Here is a 23,523-nt window from a genome sequence, read left to right as displayed (position 1 = left end):
AATGACTCCAAATGTGTTTATATAATACTGAAGTAATCCTGAAGCTTGGAATACAGAAGCATAATAACACTAAAACACCTGCACCATGCAGCATCCCCAGTGCAGAAGTATTCTCACAAGCTCAGAATAAGATAAAAGTTAGCTAATGTCTTCATGCTCAATGTCCCCGGAAGCCAAACAAGAGCGCTGTCTGTGTGAATGAGTGCGCATGTCATCCATCGAAATTGCTTCCAGCAGCAGAGGAGCCCAGGGTGAAATGTGTCTGTGTGTAAATGTCGTTCAGATGTGAGAGCAAAGCAGACATCTCCCGTCAACGTCTATGAAGACATACAACGTCATCACAGGTGCTCTTAAACTCTACTTCATGTTGGACCGCTGCCGATCCCGTCATCACGTATGATCGCATATACAACGCTTCATCGAGGCGGCCGCAAGTGGAGTCAACAACGCGCCACGCTTCTTCTCAGTAGACATTGTGGCCTTTGCCCATATTTTCACTTCCTTTTAATTTAATAAAAAAGCAGAATTCATCAAAGTAGAGATGTTTGCTAATGCCTGTGCACACAGAACGCATGAATTATTGTGTATTTATAGTGCCTGCAGACCAACAGAGCAAATACTATGAGGCTTTAAACAGACTGGGCTTGGATGACCCCCCAATGACCCCCCAGTAATTGCGCGCAAGATCAACCGATTTTTTTTTTTGTTATGTTCTGTTGTGGTTGTTTTTTATTTTTTTAACATATTCATTGTACATACCAATTTTCATGTTTATTTAATGTTTCTGTTCTTTGAACATAAACACATCAGAGTTTTAAACTCAAAACATGTCCCAAATTGGTACGGGGTTAAAGAATACAACAGACCTCAATGTAGTAAACAGCAAAATGCGAGGACCCAGTGGTTTGATTATCCGCGCGACACAGCTCTTGCTTTCAGCCTGCACGCATCTGTGATCGAGAGAGAGAGACGCCCTGATGTATTTTGAATCTCCCTCTCTGTTTCTTTGTTTGTTTGTTTGTGTCAGCAGCTGACAGACCCGTATGAGCGGTTTGGCTGTGAGCTCTGCAGTGAAGCTCTGAAGCAGATGCCTCCGGCTCACTGTGAAACACTGCGATATCTCATGGCACATTTAAAGAGGTGAGAAATGTATCGATATCAGACCTTCTGTAATAACATCAAATGAAAATTTGTCAGCATTCAGTTGTCTGTATGAGTTTCTTTTTTCCTTGGAGATATATATAAATTGCTTTAACAGTAAAATAATTTTGCGAGACTGAACAAAATTTATTGTAAAAACTGCATATTTACTCCATTAATATAAGGTTAATATTACATTTGAAGTAACAAAATGTGTTTTATATGAGCAATATCACTCGAAAACGTCACTTTAGAACCAGTAACGAAGGAACGTTGAGCTGCTTCATTAAAAGCTTATTGTATTACTTAATTAAAAGCTCACTGTATTATGTAAATATTGTGAGAGAGAGATTGAGACTGAGCGAGTGTGATTACTTGCCATCTGATACCAGCATTCATTCTTCAGCTCAATTTCATATACAACAATAATACATTATTTTGAATTTTTTCCGCTGAGGAAGCGCATATCTTTGTCGTTACTGTCCTTTTCATCTAAGGGTGATTTCCAATGACAGCACTGCTCACTGCATTTGTTAACTGTTCCTTACAAGCTGTTATTAAAAGTAAAAATAACTTCCATTTCAGTCTCTTTAATTATAAAAGTCTTTACCGCTGACTCGTAAAACAGTCACTTGTCGCCATCTTCCGCAAATTTTCAAATAGACATTATCTTCATTAACAAACCGTATATTTGAAGTCTAAACAAGTATGTTCTCGCCCTAAAAAAATATTAAATTTATATTATGTTACGTGAAAAAAGTGTTATTTTTTGTTTTTTTTGGATTGTAGTGATCCGCCATGACAACACCTGACACGCGCTGTGAGAAATACAGGGAGGGGAGTGATACAAACAGTGAAAGGGTGGTGGCACTATCTCATGATTCTCAACCAATCAGGTTTGAGAACCAGAACAAACTGTTGTATAAATCTGTATAACACATTGATAACCACAGTAATAATACAGGTGGGAAATCAGAGACATGTTAAATTCACAATCATTTCATAACAAGTAAGCTTTTTCCACAAGCTGAGAGGACAGGAGGTGTTTACACAATACTAATATATAAATACATAGTACCTAGCAACTGAGGAGGTGAATACTAATATATAATACATAGTACCTAAGCTGAGGAGGTGAATACTAATATATAATACATAGTACCTAAGCTGAGGAGGTGAATACTAATATATAATACATAGTACCTAAACTGATGGAGGTGAATACTAATATATAATACATTAGTACTTAAGCTGAGGAGGTGAATACTAATATATAATACATATACCTAAGCTGAGGACGGTGAATACTAATATATAATCCACTAGTACCTAATGCTGAGGAGGTAAATACTAATATATAATACAGTACCTAAGAAGATGGAGGTGAATACTATATGATAATACATAGTCCCTAAGCTGAGGAGTGAATACTAATATATAATACATAGTACCTAGCTGAGGAGGTGATACTAATATATAATACATAGTCCCTAAGCTGAGGAGGTGAATACTAATATAATACATAGTACCTAAGCTGAGGGGTAAAAAAATACTAATATATAATACATAGTACTTAAGCTGAGGAGGTAAATACTATATAGAATACATAGTACCTAAGCTGAGGAGGTGAATACTAATATATATACATAGTACCTAAGCTGAGGGGGGTGAATACTAATATATACTACATAGTCCCCTAAGCTGAGGAGGTTGAATACTAATATATAATACAATAGTACCTAAACTGAGGAGGTGAATACTAATATATAATACATAGTACCTAAGCTGAGGAGGTGAGTCTAATATATAATACATAGTACCTAAGCTGAGGAGGTGAATACTAATATATAATTACATAGTACCTAAACTGAGGAGGTGAATACTAATATATAAAACATAGTACCTAAGCTGGAGGAGTGAATACTAATATATAATACATAGTACCTAAGCTGAGGAGGTGAATACTAATATATAATACATAGTACCTAAGCTGAGGAGGTGAATACTATATATAATAACATAGTACCTAAGCTGAGGAGGTGAATACTAATATATAATACATAGTACCTAAGCTGAGGAGGTGACTACTAATATATGAATACATAGTCCCTAAGCTGAGAGGTGAATACTAATATATAATACATAGTAACCTAAGCTGAGGAGGTGAATACTAGTAATATATACCCTACATAGTACCTACTAAGCTGTAGGAGGTGATACTAATATACGAATATAATATACCTAGAGCTGAGGACTGAGCGGGTAATACTAATATATAATACATAGTACCTAAGCTGAGGGGGTAAATACTAATATATAATACATAGTACCTAAGCTGAGGATGTAAATACTAACTAATATAATACATAGTACCTAAGCTGAGGATATATCATATACTAATATATAATACATAGTAACCTAAGCTGAGGAGGTGCAATACTAATATATATCCATAGTACCTAAGCTGAGGAGGTGAATACTAAATATATAATACATAGTACCTAAGCTGAGGAGGTGAATACTAATATATAAATACATAGTCCCTAAGCTGAGGAGGTGGAATACTAATATATAATACATAGTACCTAAACTGAGGAGCTGAAATACTAATATATAATACACATAGTACCTAAGCTGAGGAGGTGAATACTAATATATAATACATAGTACCTAAGCTGAGGAGCTGAATACTAATATATAATACATAGTAGCCCTAAGCTGAGGAGGTGACATACTAATGTATAATACATAGTACCTAAGCTGAGGAGGTGAATACTAATATATAATAACATAGTACCTAATACCTAAGCTGAGGAGTCGTCTGAATATAATATATAATACATAGTACCTAAGCTGAGGAGGTGAATACTAATATATAATACATAGTATTTTTTTTTTTTTTTTTTTTTTTTTTTTTTCCTAAGCTGAGGAGGTGAATACTAATATATAATACATAGTACCTAAGCTGAGGAGGTGAATACTAATATATAATACATATTACCTAAGCTGAGGAGGTGAATACTAATATATAATACATAGTACCTAAGCTGAGGAGGTGAATACTAATATATAATACATAGTACGTAAGCTGAGGAGGTAAATACTAATATATAATACATAGTACCTAAGCTGAGGAAGGTAAATACTAATATATAATACATAGTACCTAAGCTGAGGAGGGATATATACGAATATATAATACATAGTACCTAAGCTGAGGATGTAAATACTAATATATAAACATAGTACCTAAGCTGAGGAGGTGAATACTAATATATAATACATAGTACCTAAGCTGAGGAGGTACAATACTAATATATAAATACATATACCTAAGCTGAGGAGGTAAATACTAATATATAATACCTAGTACCTAAGTCACTGAGGAGGTGAATACTAAGATATAATACATAGTACCTAAGCCGAGGAGGTAAATACTAATATTTCAATACAATAGTACCTAAGCTGAGGAGGTGAATACTAATATATATACATAGTACCTAAGCTGAGGAGGTGAATAACTACTAATATATAATACATAGTACCTAAGCTGAGGAGGTAAATACTAATATATAATACATAGTACTTAAGCTGAGGAGGTAAATACTAATATATAATACATAGTACCTAAGCTGAGGAGGTGAATACTAATATATAATACATAGTACCTAAGCTGAGGAGGTGAATACTAATAATATAGTACTAATAGTACCTAAGCTGAGTATATAATACATAGTAATAAGCTGAATGAATATATATATATAGTACCTAAGCTGAGGGGGTAAATACTAATATATAATACATAGTACCTAAGCTGAGGAGCTGAGGATGTAAATACTAATATATAATACATAGTACCTAAGCTGAGAATATAATATACTATATATATAATACATATACCCCTAAGCTGAGGAGGTGAATACTAATATATAATACATAGTACCTAAGCTGAGGAGGTGAATACTAATATATAATACATAGTACCTAAGCTGAGGGGGTGAATACTAATATATAATACATAGTCCCTAAGCTGAGGAGGTGAATACTAATATATAATACATAGTACCTAAACTGAGGAGGTGAATACTAATATATAATACATAGTACCTAAGCTGAGGAGGTGAATACTAATATATAATACATAGTACCTAAGCTGAGGGGGTGAATACTAATATATAATACATAGTACCTAAACTGAGGAGGTGAATACTAATATATAATACATAGTACCCTAAGCTGAGGATGTAAATACTAATATATAATACATAGTACCTAAGCTGAGGAGGTGAATACTAATATATAATACATAGTACCTAAGCTGAGGAGGTAAATACTAATATATAATACATAGTACCTAAGCTGAGGGGGTAAATACTAATATATAATACATAGTACTTAAGCTGAGGAGGTGAATACTAATATATAATACATAGTACCTAAGCTGAGGATGTAAATACTAATATATAATACATAGTACCTAAGCTGAGGATGTAAATACTAATATATAATACATAGTACCTAAGCTGAGGAGGTAAATACTAATATATAATACATAGTACCTAAGCTGAGGAGGTAAATACTAATATATAATACATAGTACGTAAGCTGAGGAGGTAAATACTAATATATAATACATAGTACCTAAGCTGAGGATATATATATACTAATATATAATACATAGTACCTAAGCTGAGGAGGTGAATACTATATATAATACATAGTACCTAAGATGAGGAGGTGAATACTAATATATAATACATAGTACCTAAGCTGAGGATATATATATACTAATATATAATACATAGTACCTAAGCTGAGGATATATATATACTAATATATAATACATAGTACCTAAGCTGAGGAGGTGAATACTAATATATAATACATAGTACCTAAGCTGAGGAGGTGAATACTAATATATAATACATAGTACCTAAGCTGAGGATATATATATACTAATATATAATACATAGTACCTAAGCTGAGGAGGTGAATACTAATATATAATACATAGTACCTAAGCTGAGGAGCTGAGGATGTAAATACTAATATATAATACATAGTACCTAAGCTGAGGAGGTGAATACTAATATATAATACATAGTACCTAAGCTGAGGAGGTGAATACTAATATATAATACATATTACCTAAGCTGAGGAGGTAAATACTAATATATAATACATAGTACTTAAGCTGAGGAGGTAAATACTAATATATAATACATAGTACCTAAGCTGAGGATATATATATACAAATATATAATACATAGTACCTAAGCTGATGAGGTGAATACTAATATATAATACATAGTACCTAAGCTGAGGAGGTGAATACTAATATATAATACATAGTACCTAAGCTGAGGAGGTAAATACTAATATATAATAGCTGCACAGTGTCATGTGTGTAAATACAAAACACCATCATGGAAACACACAACACTTAAATAATGCAAAAACGTTAATAAGATGTAACATAAAACCCTATTGTACATAACTGATGATAAAAACTAACAAGAAATAATATTTAAAGGGGTGGTTGATTGGCTTCATAAAAACAGGAAAAGATCAGTGCGTTTATCAGAGAAGGGACAGAGCGGTGTGGAATAACGGGAAATTATGTGAAAAATAATGTTTTTTTAAAAACGAAGCATTTACACGTTAGACTGCACCTCATAAACACAATCAAGTCTAGAAAAAAAATCAGTGAACCACCCCTTTAAACGAAATACCATTAAATGTAGTGTGGGAATGTCAGTTTATGGTTTTTCGCTGTAAATTACAAAATGACTGCATTTTACTTCCAAAATCTGTACATATAACAGTAGTGTATAATTACATGAAATATCCCATAAGATCTATTACTTTATATATTTATTTTTTATTATAATTTTTTTTTTTTTTTTACAATATTCACAAACTTGGTGTTAACCAATGAATAAGTTTTTAGCGTAGCACTTTTACAGTTCAAAGTTAAAGAAATGTGTGTGTGTGTGTGTGTGCGCAGGGTAACTCAGAACGAGAAGCATAACCTGATGAACGCTGAGAATCTGGGCATCGTGTTCGGCCCGACTTTGATGCGGGCGCCTGATCTGGACGCCATGACGGCTCTGAACGACATCCGCTACCAGAGGCAGGTGGTGGAGTTACTCATCAAGAATGAAGACATCCTCTTCTAGCATCACTGTCGTTGATGTACACCCATACTGTTTACTTCTGCTCTGACTCCGTCTGCACTCCATATGAAGGACTCTTGTATTATACTGCATTTTCGGACCAGTCCTTACTAACACTTCTACCTGTCTGATGGGTTCTCTTCCTGTTTCTTGCATGTCTTCCTCCCCATTTTTGTCGGGGGTCGCTGAAGCTGAGGGGAGTGACGTACCTCAGCATTATTATGGGATGGCATCGCTCTGTCGCGTCAAAAGCGGTGGAGTCCAGCAGAGTGGGTTTCTGTTTCAAACAGGCTTTTTTCTTTTGTTTTTGTAAAACGTTGTGAATTTGATATTGTCAGTTATGGAGACGCTTTACCTGAAGAGCCATAAATAAAGATGGTGGCATTGTGCAGGCATAATAATCTCCTCACATGATATATAAACTCTTCATCATTCATACTTGTTCATAGAGGTTTGTTATTCATGTTTGTATATGAATGTTTATCTATGGCTCAGCAGGTAAAGTGTCGCCATGTTTTTTTGTTTTTGTTTTAATCTGTGATTTGTTTCTGTTTTTGGTTGTTTTTTATTCCTTCCGTCAGGTTGATCTGACTCTGTTCTGCCTTCACATGTCGAAAGAATGACTTCTGCTGTAGACAGGGAGAATATTTACAGTCCATGTACATTTCAGGATCCTTGATCTTTAGAAAACACTCTTACGCTCACATGACTGCTTGATGTTTTTTGGTTCTGTGTTTTTGTACTTGATTTAAGCATGAATACATTAATTTATTAAAATGTGCTTTTAGTACTGTGTTCTGGGTCAGTTAATTCTAAAAAAATTTTCATTTTTATGTTAATTAATATTTGAAAAAGATTCCATAATATGGAGTGATAAAAAAATCCATTTATTCTTTTATTTTGAGAGTAATTGTATGTTTTTTAGTCCGAGCAGAGGAGTTTGTGTGTGATATGTGGCGTGAGGCCTGAGCCCTGCGAGTCTGTCTCAGTCCTGCTGCTTTATTTACAGATGAACATGACGTGAGCGGTCCTGCGGCGGACCCTCTTCACTGTTTTAATTGCTAGAAGTACATACTAATCTCGTCATGGCTTCGCCCTGCAGTAACAAAAATGCCATCAGGCTTTATATTACATGATATCAGAGCAGGTTGTGTTGAGCTAAGGGCTTTAGTTGACAGCGTGTGTTTCAGGTCGGGCGACTCTCCTTCATTCGTGACCCTTCTGTCAGCTGCAGAGCCTTCATTTTCCATGAAATCCCATTAAATTATCTCCCATTCTTCTCGCTGGTACCAATGAATAGCCTTCAGAGCTGCACTCATAAAAATACATGAAGCTTGACGAGCTTTGATGACTACCCTGTGACCTTTATTTGAATATAATACCCTCATTGTTATGATGTTCAACTAAGGGTTTAAAAAATCTAAATACACGTTATGTATCGATAGATATAGATATTTAACATTGCTCTTTTGTTGGTTTTGATTTTCCTTATCTGTAAGTCGCTTTGAATAAAAGCTCTATTTTCATCATTGATAATATGGATAAGATCATTTTTAATGTTTGTTGAGCAGCAAATCATCATATCAGAATCAGTTGACAAAAATTGGTTTAATGACATTTTAGTATTGATCACAAACCAGAGGCCTTTGTGAAGCTGAGAGTATTTTAAAATATTCTACAGTCAGATTCAGACACAATACTGTAAAGCTTTATAACAGAATGACTGCATTATTCTCTGTCTGTGGTTTGAGTAGATTATATTCACAGATCTGATTCACACCACTGACTTCATATAAAATGGACCGAAACAGTATAATGTATGGGTGGAATTATTGTGTAAATTAGTAATCCATCTCCATTAGTAAAGAGGCAGTCTGCTGAATAAGAAGGTGATTTCCGGCTGGCTGCTGTGGAGGTGCTTGATTTACACTCCACATGTGCCACGGCTGCGGAAGAAATCACAGTTTGATGGAATATGTATTTGTGTTTGTGTGTGATCCATGAAATAAGTGACCTTTCTCTGCGCGCTGATTGACGTTAATTCCAACTTTCCACACATGGTGTGCTCGCTCAAATAGGCAAATGAATACTGAAATAACCTGAGGTGCTTGAGTGACCTCAAATGCTCTGACACCTTTGACACTTCAACATACATCAGCCATCCTATAGGCTGTTGGACCATTGGAAAAAGAAAGGAAATGGAAAAAGAAAGAAGTTAGTTTCTGTGCCTTCTAAAGCACACATTTTAACAGCATTATTTCAGAAAATGTTTGTTGCCAGTCCTGTTACAATCCTGTTTCAAATGTCTCAGGGTTGAAAGTTAATGGTCATTATGGCAATAAAAATATTGCCCTATCCATTAAATACCATTGCGCCACCATTAACTATCTTTTTTCTTTTCCCCCATAAAATATTGACCGTGACAAGGCCAATATAAGTGCTATAATGAAAAATGGATTTTCTCTGCCATAGAAAAATAATGTGATAATAAAAAAAGACTTTTATAATGTTACTCCCTCAAATATAATTTTAGAATTCTCCAAAAATCCAGAAAAAAGAAAATACTACATGGCTGTAAAAGCACAGTGTTTTAATATCAAAGAAAGTCACATTTTAGTTCTTCGTATTAATTGTATATCATTTTGAGGGTTTTTATAGTAAGCCAGTGAGACACAAATGTGTCATAAAAAGTAAATTTCTGAGAATTACCCATAAGTGCATTGTAATGCACAGATTGCTAAACTTTTATATTTTATTATTATTATTACTACTAATTAATAATAGTATTAATAGTAGTACATTTTAAATGTAGTTATTAGTTTTAATTTTAAATCATTTTGAGGGTATTTAAATCAGTAATAGTAAGCCATGAACACACAAATGTGTCATAAAAGGTATAACTTTCTGAGAACTACTCATTGCATGTAATGTAATGCAGACTGTTATATAAGATTTAGCATCTAAGCCCGTGTATCCTGCTGTACACAGTTGAGTACTTTGGTTTTAGCCCTTAACATGTGTATATATAATGTTCCTAGTGCTCGGTGTTGACAGGCAGGCTTTCTAACGCATGTCTTTGTTGACAGAAGAACAAACAATAATGAAAAATATCCAATTACACTCCAGTGCCCAGAGAGAAAGCTCTAATCCAACCTGAGGACACGGGGGTGAGTTCACGCTCCCAGCATGGATAACAGATGTTCAGCATGGTCCCCATGTTTAGAGTCAGCTTTTACAAGCCTGGTAATCAAATGTAAAAAGCACATTAAGAAAAGGCCAGGCTGTCTGCCCCTGCTGGGACGCAGGGCTCTGCCGGTGCGCTTCAGAAAGCTCTGCGTTTGACTCCTCTGAATGGGCTTCTTCTCTGGGTCAAGGTCGAATGGCTTCAGTATTTGCAGGGGACACGTGTGGGGGTGCAGAAGGGCGGGTGGAGTACTGATCTCTCTTAATTCAGAGGTTGCCAAATGTGACAGTCCGGGTCTAAGTAAGATGAATGAAGCATGGTGTTGAGTGTGTCCTGTGAAGGGGAGAAATGGGGGAACGCTCACCCCATCAGCAGCTCAGCAGGATGGGGGAGGATTTCAGACGGCGCAGGGGTGGGGGTGGTTCTTTCCTTCTGGAGATTTGGGGTTTGGCAGGTAAAAAGCAATAGATGTAAGTCTGTAGTGGAGGGCTGTGCATTTACTGGGATCATCAGCCAGTGATATTGTGGTTTTGGGAGGCGTATGAGCGAGGGCAGCGGGTGGGAGCAGGTTGTGTTGAATCTGTTGGAGGCGGGCGGCGGTGAAATGGATGTTAGACGCTGCTATCTGGAAAACGAAAATCTAAATTAATCCAGTCAATCACCTTTGTGAGGTAATGGAATAGGACACACAATTTTCAGCCCTGTGTTTGTGTGTGTGTGTGTCAATGCATTTATATGCCAAACACACCCATTCAAATAAATATATTCACACACAAGAGCCCTTTTCAATGGCAAAGACAAAACCCTTACAAAAAGGGCTGTAGTGGTGTATATATGATTATCATATTCATATGCCACAGTATTTTTTATGGTAACCGTGCTGAAAAAACAGACCAGTATACATTTTTACTCTAATCCAAGTTGGTTTATGAAGATCAGATTGGTGTTGAGACAACACACCATCATCTAATATATATATATTTTTATAAATATGTAATATATAAAAATAAAGAGATTTGCATTTACAGCAGATTTATTTACACCATAACTTTATTGGAACATGTAACATCACAACTATGGTTTGTCTAATGCATCACTTCAATAATATCACATCATGAATAAGAGTGATGTTGTTCCAAATATCTCAAACCTATGTAGGTCCGATACAGTATAATTTTGAGTTTGATATTGCATTCATGGGACAGTTCATTGATAACAAGAGTAATATTGAGTTAATATTTTAGATATGATACTGCCAGTTAATCTGTATTGTCTCAATTAAATAAAATAGTTCCAAACAATGCCACAGCAGAACGAACCATTGCAGATCTCTGTAAAACACAGAAGTGATGAAATGAGTCAGGTGAACAAATCAGTCCAGTAAATCATTCAACGACTCACAAAGATTTTTCATTGAACAAATTGGTTGAGTGAATAATTCAGTGACTCACTCAAAAAGATAGTGATTTGTTTCATTCCTAACTGGATCAGTGTTTTTAAACGAATTGGTTGAGTGAATGATTCAGTTACTCACTCATTAAGACGAAGTCGAGCACTCCCCTACTACATAGTAGACCAAAAATAGCATATGAAATCATCCGATTTCGTAAAACTATACAGTACACAGATGATTTGCTGCTCCTGTTGAGATTCTGAAGTGTACATCCGATAGACATGTCAGTATTTCATGTTGCCACAGGAGAGGATTTGTGAATGTCAGTGAAGCAACACAACTGACACTGGTAGGTCACATAACAAACAATAACATTAATAATGCACATGTTCACGCTTCATATGTTTAATGGTTGTGAACTAATTACTTTTGCAAAATAAGTTCCTATTTAGGGAGCATGCAATTTTATTCACAGCCATAATCACTAGTTTCATTCATAAATAGATCAACAGTTTTGAATGAATCAGTTGAGTGAGTGATTCAGTGACTTACACACAAAGACAGTCGATTATCGCCACCTTCTGGTGCATTGATGTAACCTGCAGAAAGTCACTGAAAAAAAAAAATTCAAAAGGTGAGGACTGATGTTCATACTCTGTGGTAGGCTTTAGGAACAGGGACCAATCAGGTAGCAAGAAATAAGTATTGGGCAGGGATTCAATATTCGACCCAATACAGTTTTATAATATGAACTGTTGTATAATATATGAATATTGAATTTCCCTAAAACACACAGAAGACGAGTATAAATGAGAGCACATTATCGAGGTATGGCCACTGTGTCTGATGGTTTCATCTGTAGTGACTGCTGGCAGCTGGCAGGTGCGCCAAAGCAGTTGGCAAAAAAAAAAAAAAGGCACAGACTGCATCCACAGCTCTCAGATCAGCCACTAGAGGAATGACAAAGAACAAGTAAAAGAGAGGACAAGTTAACCTTTCTACCTCCTTTTTCTCGTGTGAAGGAAAGATGAAATGTAAGACATTTTTGCCAAATGATGGTTCCAAATTACTGCAGTATCTGTGAAATAAATTCATTTGCTGGTGTTCTGCTTGGGTGAAATACACAGCATAGTCATTACAGTATGTACAAACAAAATAATAATCTATGTTATTATTTTGACATGCTTTCATTTATATCATGCCACATTAGAAAGGCTTGTGTGTAAATCTGATGCTGCAAATGTGTGAAAGTAAGTTATGCTCTGTGACTTTTCTACACATAAAACAAATCTTTCTAATTCAGCCGATATGGTTTATTATGGTGATACTCTGTGCCCATAATAGCACCTCCCTACCACCAGAGGTCGCGTTCCTTAAACTGTGCTCTCATCTGAGCATAATTTCTTGTTTTCTAGTATTTATAGGCCAAAACAAATGCTATGTAATTGGCCCTAATTAAACACCATTTGCTGGCTAATAAATAAATTGGGTTGCACTTTATTTTAAGGTGTCCTTGTTACTGTGTGTACTAAGTAATATTAATTGCCTACATACTAGGCTATATGATTAGGGTCAGGGTTAGGTTTTGTCTTAGGTTTACTTCCATGTAATTATACATAATTAATTGTTATTGTAATAGTAAGTATATGTAACATGTAACAAGGACACCTTAAAATAAAGTGGTACCATAAATTAACACAAAATATTGATTTGAATTAAAAAATTTGCTTGCATTTGGCCTACATTTCAAAGTTTCCAAATATTTTTTGGACGGAGGAGTGCATATATGAGACATATGAGACTGGTACTTCTTTATAGGAAGTTTGTTGATCTTTCACAGTTTTGTGCACTTTTAGAAAAACATATTTAGCCACAGAATGGCACATTTGACCAGTGACACAACTGACCATCAGAATAAAGAGCCTAAAATCTTACATTTCTGGTCATGTCATGTCACTAAGCAAAGTTTTATCCCAGTTGTCAAAATATCCTAAAAGATGTGTAAAGGATTGTGAGGCTGGTGTTGAGCCAGGCTCCTGGAAGACTGTCTCTGTGAGTTTACATCCTCCTCATTCTGTCTCCATTCTCTTCTCATATACATACACTTCCTTATTCTATTCTTATCCAGAATGCAGGGTTCAGAATTCAGTACTTGCCTATACACATACTGCTATGCTACTGCTTTTGCTTTTACTAAGTGATTTAGCTTTTTCAATAAAATTTTGTGTAGTATTTCTCCTTTTTCTAAATAATGAGTCAAGAAAACATCTTTCGTTATGCTTGATGTTACTTCCTGTTCAGTCATCACACTTGGGAAAACTGAATGCACTGCACTGTAGGACACAGTGTTACATGCAGTGAAGATTTGCATGCTGCACGCAGTTAAATTTAAACCATTTTTTAGATGCATGTTTTGATGTCAGCAGAACAGCTCAAGTCAAGCCAGTGGCAATACCTCGCTCACTGCTGCCACCTGCAGTCCACACACTGAACAGCGGGGAGTTGTGGCGTAGCAGTTAAAGGGAAAGGATGAGCAATATGAGCAATATTGTGCCTCAGATTTCTCCAGAGGATTGTGAGGTAACACTTTAATTTGATAGCCAACTTTAGACATTCCAGTAGCCTAACTTTGTCATATGGTTTGATAGGAGAATACGGTGGTTATATTCTAGGTGGAAAAAACACCTCAGTTTCATTCAGAGGCCCAAACTGATGAGCAAAAGATATGCAACTAGTGGAGTTGGCGATATTTATATGGCCAAAAGTATGATGAAATCCTTATGGCTTGTAAACCAGTGAGGTCTTTATAATGGTAGGCTATTACAGACTACTTACATAAAATGCATATAATTATCATTTGTCACCTAATATCTCCCAATAATATGTCTTAGTAAGATGATATTTTAATGCTTATTTTATGATCAAAGCACTGTAGTTTTTATTGTGGGGGGCAATACATATAATGAAATGCAATATAATGATGATTGAGAAAGGAACAAATAAACACCCCTCAAAAGCATGCAAATATGATATTTGGTACTTACATTTAACATGATTTTTATTTATTTATTTATTTTTTAATAAATGAGTTTTGGATGTTTTTAATTTTTTTTATTTCTGTTTGGTCAGTTAAACTCTGTGAGGCTATTAAGTGAGGTTTATTAGCCAACTAGTGCTTTCTCCAAATTCACAAAGTATATATATATATATATATTATATTTTTTTTTTTAAAGTTTTTCAGCAAAATTTTGATCATATACACTCTTAAAAATAAAGGTGCTTCACGATGCCATAGAGGAAACTTTTTTTTGTCTAAATGGTTCCATATAGAACCTTTAACATCTGAAGAACCTTTCTGTTTCACAAAAGCTTTTGAAAGAAGGTTCTTCAGATTATAAAGAGGTAAGAAAGAGATGCTTCTTTAAAGAACCTTTGACTGAATGGTTCTTTGTGGAACCAAAAATGGTTCTTCTGTGGCATCGCTGTGAAGAATTTTTTAAGCACGCTCATTTTTAGTAATACAGCAGGCTTTATAGGGTTAAAGAAGCACCTTTGGATCACAAACAGGTACATCGTATTTGTATAATGGTTAACCGCAGCATAAATGTTTAGGGCTTAAATTACATTACTGTAATATTATATAATGTGTCATGACATGAACCCACAAGCACTTAGACACTTAAACCATACTTAAAAAATGATCAAAGATACTAAATTTGGTATTGTGGATCATGTGACACTGAAGACTGGATTAATGATTTGGGAAATCCAGCTTTGCATCACAGAAATTAATTACAGTTTAAATTATCAATTGAATAGAGATATTATAAATTGTAATAATATTTCACAATATTGCCGTTTTTTAACCTTTGACAAAAACATTAAAAAATCTTACAGACCCAAACTTTATAATAGCGGTGTGATTCTTTACACCAGTGGTTTTACTGCGTGAACTATGCTTTAACTGAAATAGCATGATACAAATATTATAGCATGCTTGGCAAGCAGACTTGACACCTGCTGATTAAAAGTCACTGAGCAAAAATGACTAAGAAAGGTGAAGTTAGTTCTGAGTTTGAGCACAGATACAGACGCTCGTTTTGATATTTAGTAATTCAATGATATTCAGGTATTTTAAGTGTCCAAATGTTTGTATTTGCTGTGTCTTATTTGCACAACATTTCTCTTTTTCAGTCATGAACCTATCTCTGATTTCCTTTCACAGAAACAAGCTTGCTTTGTTTACTAGATTAATTCACACATTTAGTGGACCACAATGAATCAATGATGAATCCAGCAGTACTAATTCCACAGATTCAGAATATATGTGCACTAAAAAGTTCACAGAGGACCGATTTGAAGAACAAGCTCAGCGTGAGCAGCAGGCGAGACCAGCGGCAGCTCTATTTTCTCCAAATTAGTCATTTAGTTCCTGTTTCTGTTAATGTTCTCAGTATTTGGAGTTCATAAGAGCCTTGGCCTGCCTAATCTCACTCTTTCACAGACACTGTGTGAGGAAACACATGTGGTCACAATCGTTTGCATGCTGCGATCATCATTTGCTGTTGTTCTGTTGCATGAACAGCTCTTCGCAGCACCGCTGCAGACTCTGATTGGTCTGGGGAGTCACAGAGAGGAAGTGCAGCGCAGCTTTCTCCAAAACCTTGGATCTGGTGGTTCCAAATGCTCTGACATAGGTGAGTCTTTCTTTAAGTGTAATAAATGAAGGAGTGGAGCTTGTGAGGGAGAGAGCGATGCAGTGTCCAGGCTAGAGAGCATCCCTTGCTGGATGAAAATTTGTGTTTCTTTATAAGCTGCTGCTTTTCTAACAGTGCTCAACCACAGAGGAACTCAACAGAGGAAATGTAGCTCACTCTCACGGTTTCCACACAGCTTGTGAAAAAAACTAAAATAACTGTTTACTTGCTGCTAGATTGCATTTCAGATCATATAAAATGCTTCTTCAATGCAAATTCTGTGAATCTTTGGATGTAATATGTGTAATAACTGTTATTTTTTGAGCTCGCAAAAATGGAGAACAGGATACACATGAATGTGAATGCAAATATGTAAAATAAAAATAAAATAGTGTCTCTATAAATTAAGCAAAAATGTAATTATATTCTAGCACACTTGTCTTTACAGAGCAATGTCGAATATCAAGCACACACACACACACACACACACACACACACACACACACATACACACACACACACATATACTGTATATCTATCTATATATATATATATATTAAAGCATGTATTTATTTATTGCAGAAATGTTTTTTTTTTTGACACAACATTTGACTGATTAAGTTATAAAAAAATGAATATTCTAAGCAGTTTTCAGCATAAGAGTTGAAGTTGTCGATACTGACTTGTCATCTCCGCAGTAGTGATGTGCCTGTATGCATGTTTCATACGGATTACATAATCAGAGAATATTTGTTTTCTGTTTGAATTTGTTCGTTTGAAAGTAGACATTTTGCTCTCTATAGATATATTTTTTAAAGTCTGTAAGGCATGCATAGCTATACAGTGTATCTGAGTTTCGCGCTCAAGTTCACAGAAATCGAGACGGCCGAAAGCGCATCCTGTTTGCTTTCATTATTTTACAAAAGCGCAATGTTTTGTTGTTTTTGTGAGTGCACACAAATAAACATAGACTCTTTACAGATTTGAAAAATGTGTTACTCTTATCTGAATGACCATAATGGAGTATTTTAAGAGCAAGTGAGCACACTGGCGCCTCCATCTGTCCTGTAGTGAGCTGCTGTTCAGACACTTTTACTCTTTGGTGACTTCAACATTCATCTGGACAAGCCTTATGCTGCAGATTTCCATTCACTGCACCCCTAGCTTCATTTGATCTCAAACACCTTACCACTACAAGCACTCACAAATCAGACAACCAACTTGACTTAATTTACACACGCAATTGTATTGCAGACAACATTTTGGTCAAACCCCTACATACCTCTGACCATTTCTTCGTTACATTTACCCTACATCTTTCTACCTGTGTGCCTCCAACCCATCTACCAGTTACTTTTAAACGAAACCTATGCTCCCTTTCACCATCTTTCTATCCATTTCTCATCTCTGGATGTGAACGCAGCAATTGACACTCTTCTTGTCTGGATGATATTTGTCCTCTCTCCTCCAGGCCAGCACTTGCTGCTCCTTCTAACCCCTGGTTATCCGATGTTCTTCGTGAGCATCGGACCAAACTCAGGGCAGCAGAGGAAATAGCGCAAATCAAAAGATCCTCAGACCTGAGTATGTATCAGTCTTGCTTTTATCTTTCTCTGCTGAAGTCCATACTGCCAAATCTTCATATTTCCACAACAAGATCAACAGCGCTCCAGACACACGTAATCTCTTTAAGACATTCAATTCTCTCCTCTGTCCCCCTCCACCACCCACCACATCTATAACAGCTGATGATTTCACCACATTCTTCACAGACAAAACCAGAACAATCAGTAGTCAATTCTGAGCTCCACACACACAAGACCTCCAACCAACCACATCCATGCCCATCTTCTCCTTCTGTCCCCTCTCTGAGGCAGAAGTATCAAAACTTCTCCTCTCCAGCCATTCTACAACATGTTCTCTAGACTCAATCCCCTCACACCTTCTCCAAGCAATCTCTCCTACACTCTTACCAGCATTTACACACATCAACACATCTCACTGGTAGGTCTTTCAGGGTGGCCTGGGTTGGGGAGGTATCCAAAGCACATCAGCTTGTCACTGGGGTTCCTCAGGGATCAGTTCTTGGACCTCTCCTCTTCTCATTTCAACCAACGGTAGCTGCACGGATCTCAGACTGCCTGGCGGACATCTCGGTATGGATAAAAGAATATCACTTACAGCTCAAACTGGCAAAGACTGAGCTTCTTGTCTTTCCTGCCACTCCATCTCTACAGTATGATTTCACCATCCAGCTAGGTTTTTCTACAATTACCCCTTCAACTTCGGTCAGAAATCTTGGTGTAATCTTTGATGACCAGCTAACTTTCAAAGACCACATTGCAAAAACTGCTCGATTGTTCAGGTTTGCATTGCATAACAACATCAGAAAGATCAGGCCCTTTCTAACGGAGCATGCTGCACAACTTCTTGTCCAGGCCCTTGTCGTTTCTAGGCTGGACTACTGCAATGCTCTCTGGCTAGACTTCCATCAAGCACAGTCAAACCTTTACAAATGATTCAGAATGCATCAGCATGACTGGTCTTCAACAAGCCCAAAAGAGCCCATGTTACACCTCTCTTAATCTCCTTTCACTGGCTGCAGGTTGCTACTCGCATCAAGTTCAAGATATTGATGCTTGCATACAGAACAGCCACAGACTCAGCAACCGCCTTCTTCCACTCACTACTACAAATCTACATCCCCTCCAGAAGTCTGAGATCCGCTAGTGAGCGACAGCTTGTGGTACCATTACAGAGAGTCACAAAATCACTTTCCAGAACATTTTCATTCACTGTTCCTAGCTGGTTGTACGACCTTCCCACCCCTATCCAGAATGCTGAATCAATGACAATGTTCAAGCGACAGCTCAAAGCTAATCTCTTTCAACACTATTTGATTTCATCTTAAAAAAAAAAAAAAAAAAAAAAAAAATTTGCCTTTCTTTTTATTTATTCCTTCCTTTTCTGGCTTGTACTTGTTTGGAACAATGCCTGAAACTTGGTATTACGAGCACTTTCTGTGTCTGTTTGCCTCTTTAAAAAGAATTGCTTTATGTATTCCCCAATTATAAATCTCTTTGGATAAAAGCATCTGCAAAATGACTACATGTAAATGTAAAAGTAAAACTGTAAAGAGCATCAACCTGAAGTTACTGCAAAGTGAGCATTTTGTTCTCAAAAATGAACTTTCTATATATGTGCACCAGTTAGAATAACAAGTATTGCAATTCTGCACGTAGGCCACTTTGACTTCACAGGGGGTTTCACTGACCATTTAATGGATTGTACATGGACCATCTGAAGGTCATTGTATAAGCTGCAGTTATAGTGCAAATTAAGCAGTATGTCTGTGTTTGGTCCATCCTTCTAGCTGAAGAGAGAGATGTGAAGCGTGTTTAATGCTGAGCTGCTCTCTGTGCAGCACAGCCTTGTTTATTTCTGCTAGTGTCAGGAAGTCATTGGCTTCAGTGCGATCACTTGAGAAGCAGATACGACCTTTTAACTATTTAGCAACTGTCTTACAGAATTTAAGTGTGGAATAGGTCACGTTTTGGTGCATTCCACAAGCTGTCGTTTTGGCAGACTGCTTTCAGTATAAGCTGTTTTTAGTCTAACGAGAAAGGTTTGAGTTCTGAAATTACAGGATGTTTTTTTATAGCACAATGATCTATTTTATATTAAAAGATCAGGGAAAATTTTGCTTTATCAGTTCATGACCCTTTTAAAGTGCACTGACTAGTTACCTGAGTGTTGATTGACAAGCTGTTCTGGGTGGATGTTAAGGTTGGTAGGGAGTGTTAAATACCAGCGGTGATTTTGGTTAGTTGTGTGGTTCTTGTGTGTTTCAGTAGCAGTTCTGCTGTTAAAAGGAAATGAGTGGAACTGTGCCGGTATCTGTTTAAATCCACTTTAAATTTAAGAGACACGAGCAGCACTGCATGCCATGATTTTACTGCCTATGTAAAATATCCACAGTGATGCACATGAGTAATCAGGTCACAGCTGTAGCCTGTTCACTTATGAATAGCCCTTATTATGAAAGTCTTTCTGCCACATCAACTTCAAGTTTTATTTTATCTTTCCTAAAAATACATTCTGGGATAAAACTGATCATGCTGCGCAATATTCATTTTTGTAGCAAATAATAAACTTTTTTAAATCGTCTTTATATAACTTTACTTGTGTCACCCTAAGATAGTGAACACCTGCTGTTTTGTTACTTTCATATGGTTGTATTAAACAACAGAAGGGTACGTTTGAAGTATGTGTGTAAATATGTGCGTATCAATGTGATATCATGTCTGTTTCTTTGGAAATTGGAACAAAAACTTATTGAAGATGAGGTATGTGTCTTCAGAAGATGTGCTAATGTGACTCTTCCTCCACTGTATCTTTGTTGATTGGTTGTTACTAATGTATTCCTTATCTGTGTGCTCTCAGTCTTTTAGGTTAGAAAGAAAGAAGAGGAAATATGTCTGGCCCACCACCACCGCCCCCTCCTGGCCCTCCTCCAACCTTTTCACAGGTATGACAGCATTGTTCACATCTTAATGTATCAAAATATTTATACCGAACCTAATACAGTTATTTTGATACTGATTATGATACTAGTTCATTTGTTTGAGCTAGAACAGTATCTTACATAAAACAAATGTTCTGGTGAATCTACAGGATGTTCATTTGTTTACAGGAAACAGTCCCATTTGTGCCTGAAAATGAAAGGTTTTTATATCAATTCATTTGACAAGGCTACTGTTAAAGATACTGTATTTTGCCACCTAAATTACTCTCTTTGAGTCTTTATTGATGTTGTCAAAATAACTAATAACTTTGAAAATAGCTAAGTACACTTTTTATGCCAAGAAAACAAGTAACCAAAATCAAATACCAACTTAACTTTTTTACTTTTACAGTGAATGCATAATTATTATGCAAGCTAAAATTCTGGTCATACTATAGGCACATTTAACCAATTCCAAGCCACTTAATAACTACTATTAATTTTGTATTTAATAATTTATATATTATTTATATATAATTGTTAACAAGACCTGGAAGTGAAAAATGCCTTATACTTACAGTAGGTGTTAATAATTATTATAAATGGCATAAATCTAAAAAAAAGGAGAGATTTTAAGTCAGATATTAAATGTCAATGAGAAGTATTTAAAACTAATGCAATACAGAAACTGCAGAAATAAATCATGACCACTGCACAGCAAAATGCAAAATGCAGTTGGGACTACTATAGTATAGTATAGTATAGTATAGTATAGTATAGTATAGTATAGTATAGTATCGTGTAGTGTAGTGTAGTGTAGTGTAGTGTAGTGTAGTGTAGTGTAGTATAGTATAGTATAGTATAGTATAGTATAGTATAGTATAGTATAGTATAGTATAGTATAGTAGTCCTATTGTTATTTCACACCAGAATATGACCAGAATATTAGCTTGCATAATAATTATGCACACACTGTATTTAAATCACGTGGTCACAAATGCATACATGTAGCATGTGTAATTATGTAGCGTACACCATGATTCTGTTCAAAGTGTTTGGTATTCAAGGCTCAACAGCTATTTTGAGTTGATGGCAATATGAGTTCTTTATGGAGCCTGTCTAATGTACAATGACTGTCACTAGGCAAACACAGAGAGAAGCCAAACCTGAGCAGAGGTGAGAAGGAAGCAAGGGAAGAACGCTTTACTTTCAGATATCAGCAAAGGAGCTCGACTGAAGAAAGCCGGTCACCAATGATCGGAGTGCCCCAGTGCTGGACAGTAAGTTCATCTTGTTTTCTGCCAATATATTTTGTAACATATTTTATGTATGTGTGTGTGTCTGCATACATCCTTTATTTTTTAAAGAGTGTAGAGCCAAAGACAATTGTGACATTTTCAAAAGTGAGTTATTTTTTATTTTACATTCACCATTAAAAGACCTTCACAATGGTTGTATGACTTGTTGAAATTGGACACAAAAATGACTGAGCTTAACCCTAGGGAAGTCGTGGCCTAATGGTTAGAGTGTTGGACTTGCAATCCAAAGGGTTGCAGGAATTGTAGGTGGGGGGAGTGAATGTACAGCGCTCTCTCCACCCTCAATACCACGACTGAGGTGCCCTTCAGCAAGGCACCGAACCCCCCCAACTGCTCCTCAGGTGCCGCAGCATGAATGGCTGCCCACTGCTCCGGGTGTGTGTGTTCACGGTGTGTGTGTGGTCACTGCTGTGTGTGTGCACTTTGGATGGGTTAAATGCAGAGCACGAATTCTGAGTATGGGTCACCATACTTGGCTGTATGTCACTTGTCACTTTTTTTTTTTGTTTTTAATTTGGATGGGTTTGATGAGTAGATTTTGAGAAAAATCGAGTTAAAGTTTTCTGAAAGTGCCAAAGCAAAATCACCTAGCACCATTACAACTTTTCCTCCAGTTCTAAATAATTACTATATTAGTCTAATAATAATAATAATAATAATATAGCTGTTTTTTATTTTATCTTTGTTTATTGTAAATAAGAACAGATGCAACAAAAAAAAAAAACAGTAAAAAAAAAACAGCTAGAACAAACATAAGAAAGAAACAAATGTGTTACCTTTTTAAACAAAAGCATTCAAGTAAGAAAAACAAATAATCAAATGTAAAAATCCCTTAGTGTTCAATACAAATAAATTGATTATTAGAACTACAAAAGCAGTTTAATCAAGAGCAGTGAGTGATTCCCTCTTTTCTTTTATTGTTTGATTAACATTAATGAGACAGATGGCCTATATGTAATGCACAGATCTAATATAATGTTACACATCCAGATGGTTTTTCCCACAACATTCCCCAAACGTTCACTTAAGACTTGTATGTTTGCGTGAATGCTTAAATACTGTTATTTCTAAAAAAAAAAATCAGTTTATTGGGATTGTTGCGCTGTCAGA

At 35.9% G+C, this 23,523-nt stretch overlaps 1 protein-coding gene and 1 long non-coding RNA gene across 2 annotated transcripts; both read left to right on the top strand.

The window, feature by feature from the left end:
- Window positions 1–319: 319 nt before the first annotated feature.
- LOC122144356 (N-chimaerin-like) lies at window positions 320–8,103 on the top strand. Its single transcript, XM_042755215.1, has 3 exons — window positions 320–394; window positions 1,028–1,140; window positions 7,148–8,103. Exons 1-3 carry the CDS (start codon window positions 320–322, stop codon window positions 7,317–7,319), a joined length of 360 nt encoding a protein of 119 aa, XP_042611149.1. The 3' UTR covers window positions 7,320–8,103.
- Window positions 8,104–16,354: 8,251 nt separating this feature from the next.
- LOC122144353 lies at window positions 16,355–22,280 on the top strand. Its single transcript, XR_006159668.1, has 3 exons — window positions 16,355–16,590; window positions 21,034–21,118; window positions 22,238–22,280. It is a non-coding gene; the product is annotated as an uncharacterized LOC122144353 (long non-coding RNA).
- The last annotated feature ends 1,243 nt before the right edge of the window (window positions 22,281–23,523 follow it).

The sequence above is a fragment of the Cyprinus carpio genome, unplaced genomic scaffold (assembly GCF_018340385.1).
Source record: "Cyprinus carpio isolate SPL01 unplaced genomic scaffold, ASM1834038v1 S000006648, whole genome shotgun sequence".
Classification (NCBI taxonomy): domain Eukaryota; kingdom Metazoa; phylum Chordata; class Actinopteri; order Cypriniformes; family Cyprinidae; genus Cyprinus; species Cyprinus carpio.
Note: the sequence above shows the minus strand (reverse complement) of the source record. Positions and strands in the feature narration are given on the sequence as shown.

Bases quoted from the DNA above. Each gene is read 5' to 3' on its own strand.
- LOC122144356 (XM_042755215.1), top strand. From the start codon at position 320: ATGAAGACATACAACGTCATCACAGGTGCTCTTAAACTCTACTTCATG. The intron at 395-1,027 runs GTATGATCGCAT...TGTTTGTGTCAG, and splicing joins GCTGCCGATCCCGTCATCAC to CAGCTGACAGACCCGTATGA. The intron at 1,141-7,147 runs GTGAGAAATGTA...GTGTGTGCGCAG, and splicing joins CTCATGGCACATTTAAAGAG to GGTAACTCAGAACGAGAAGC.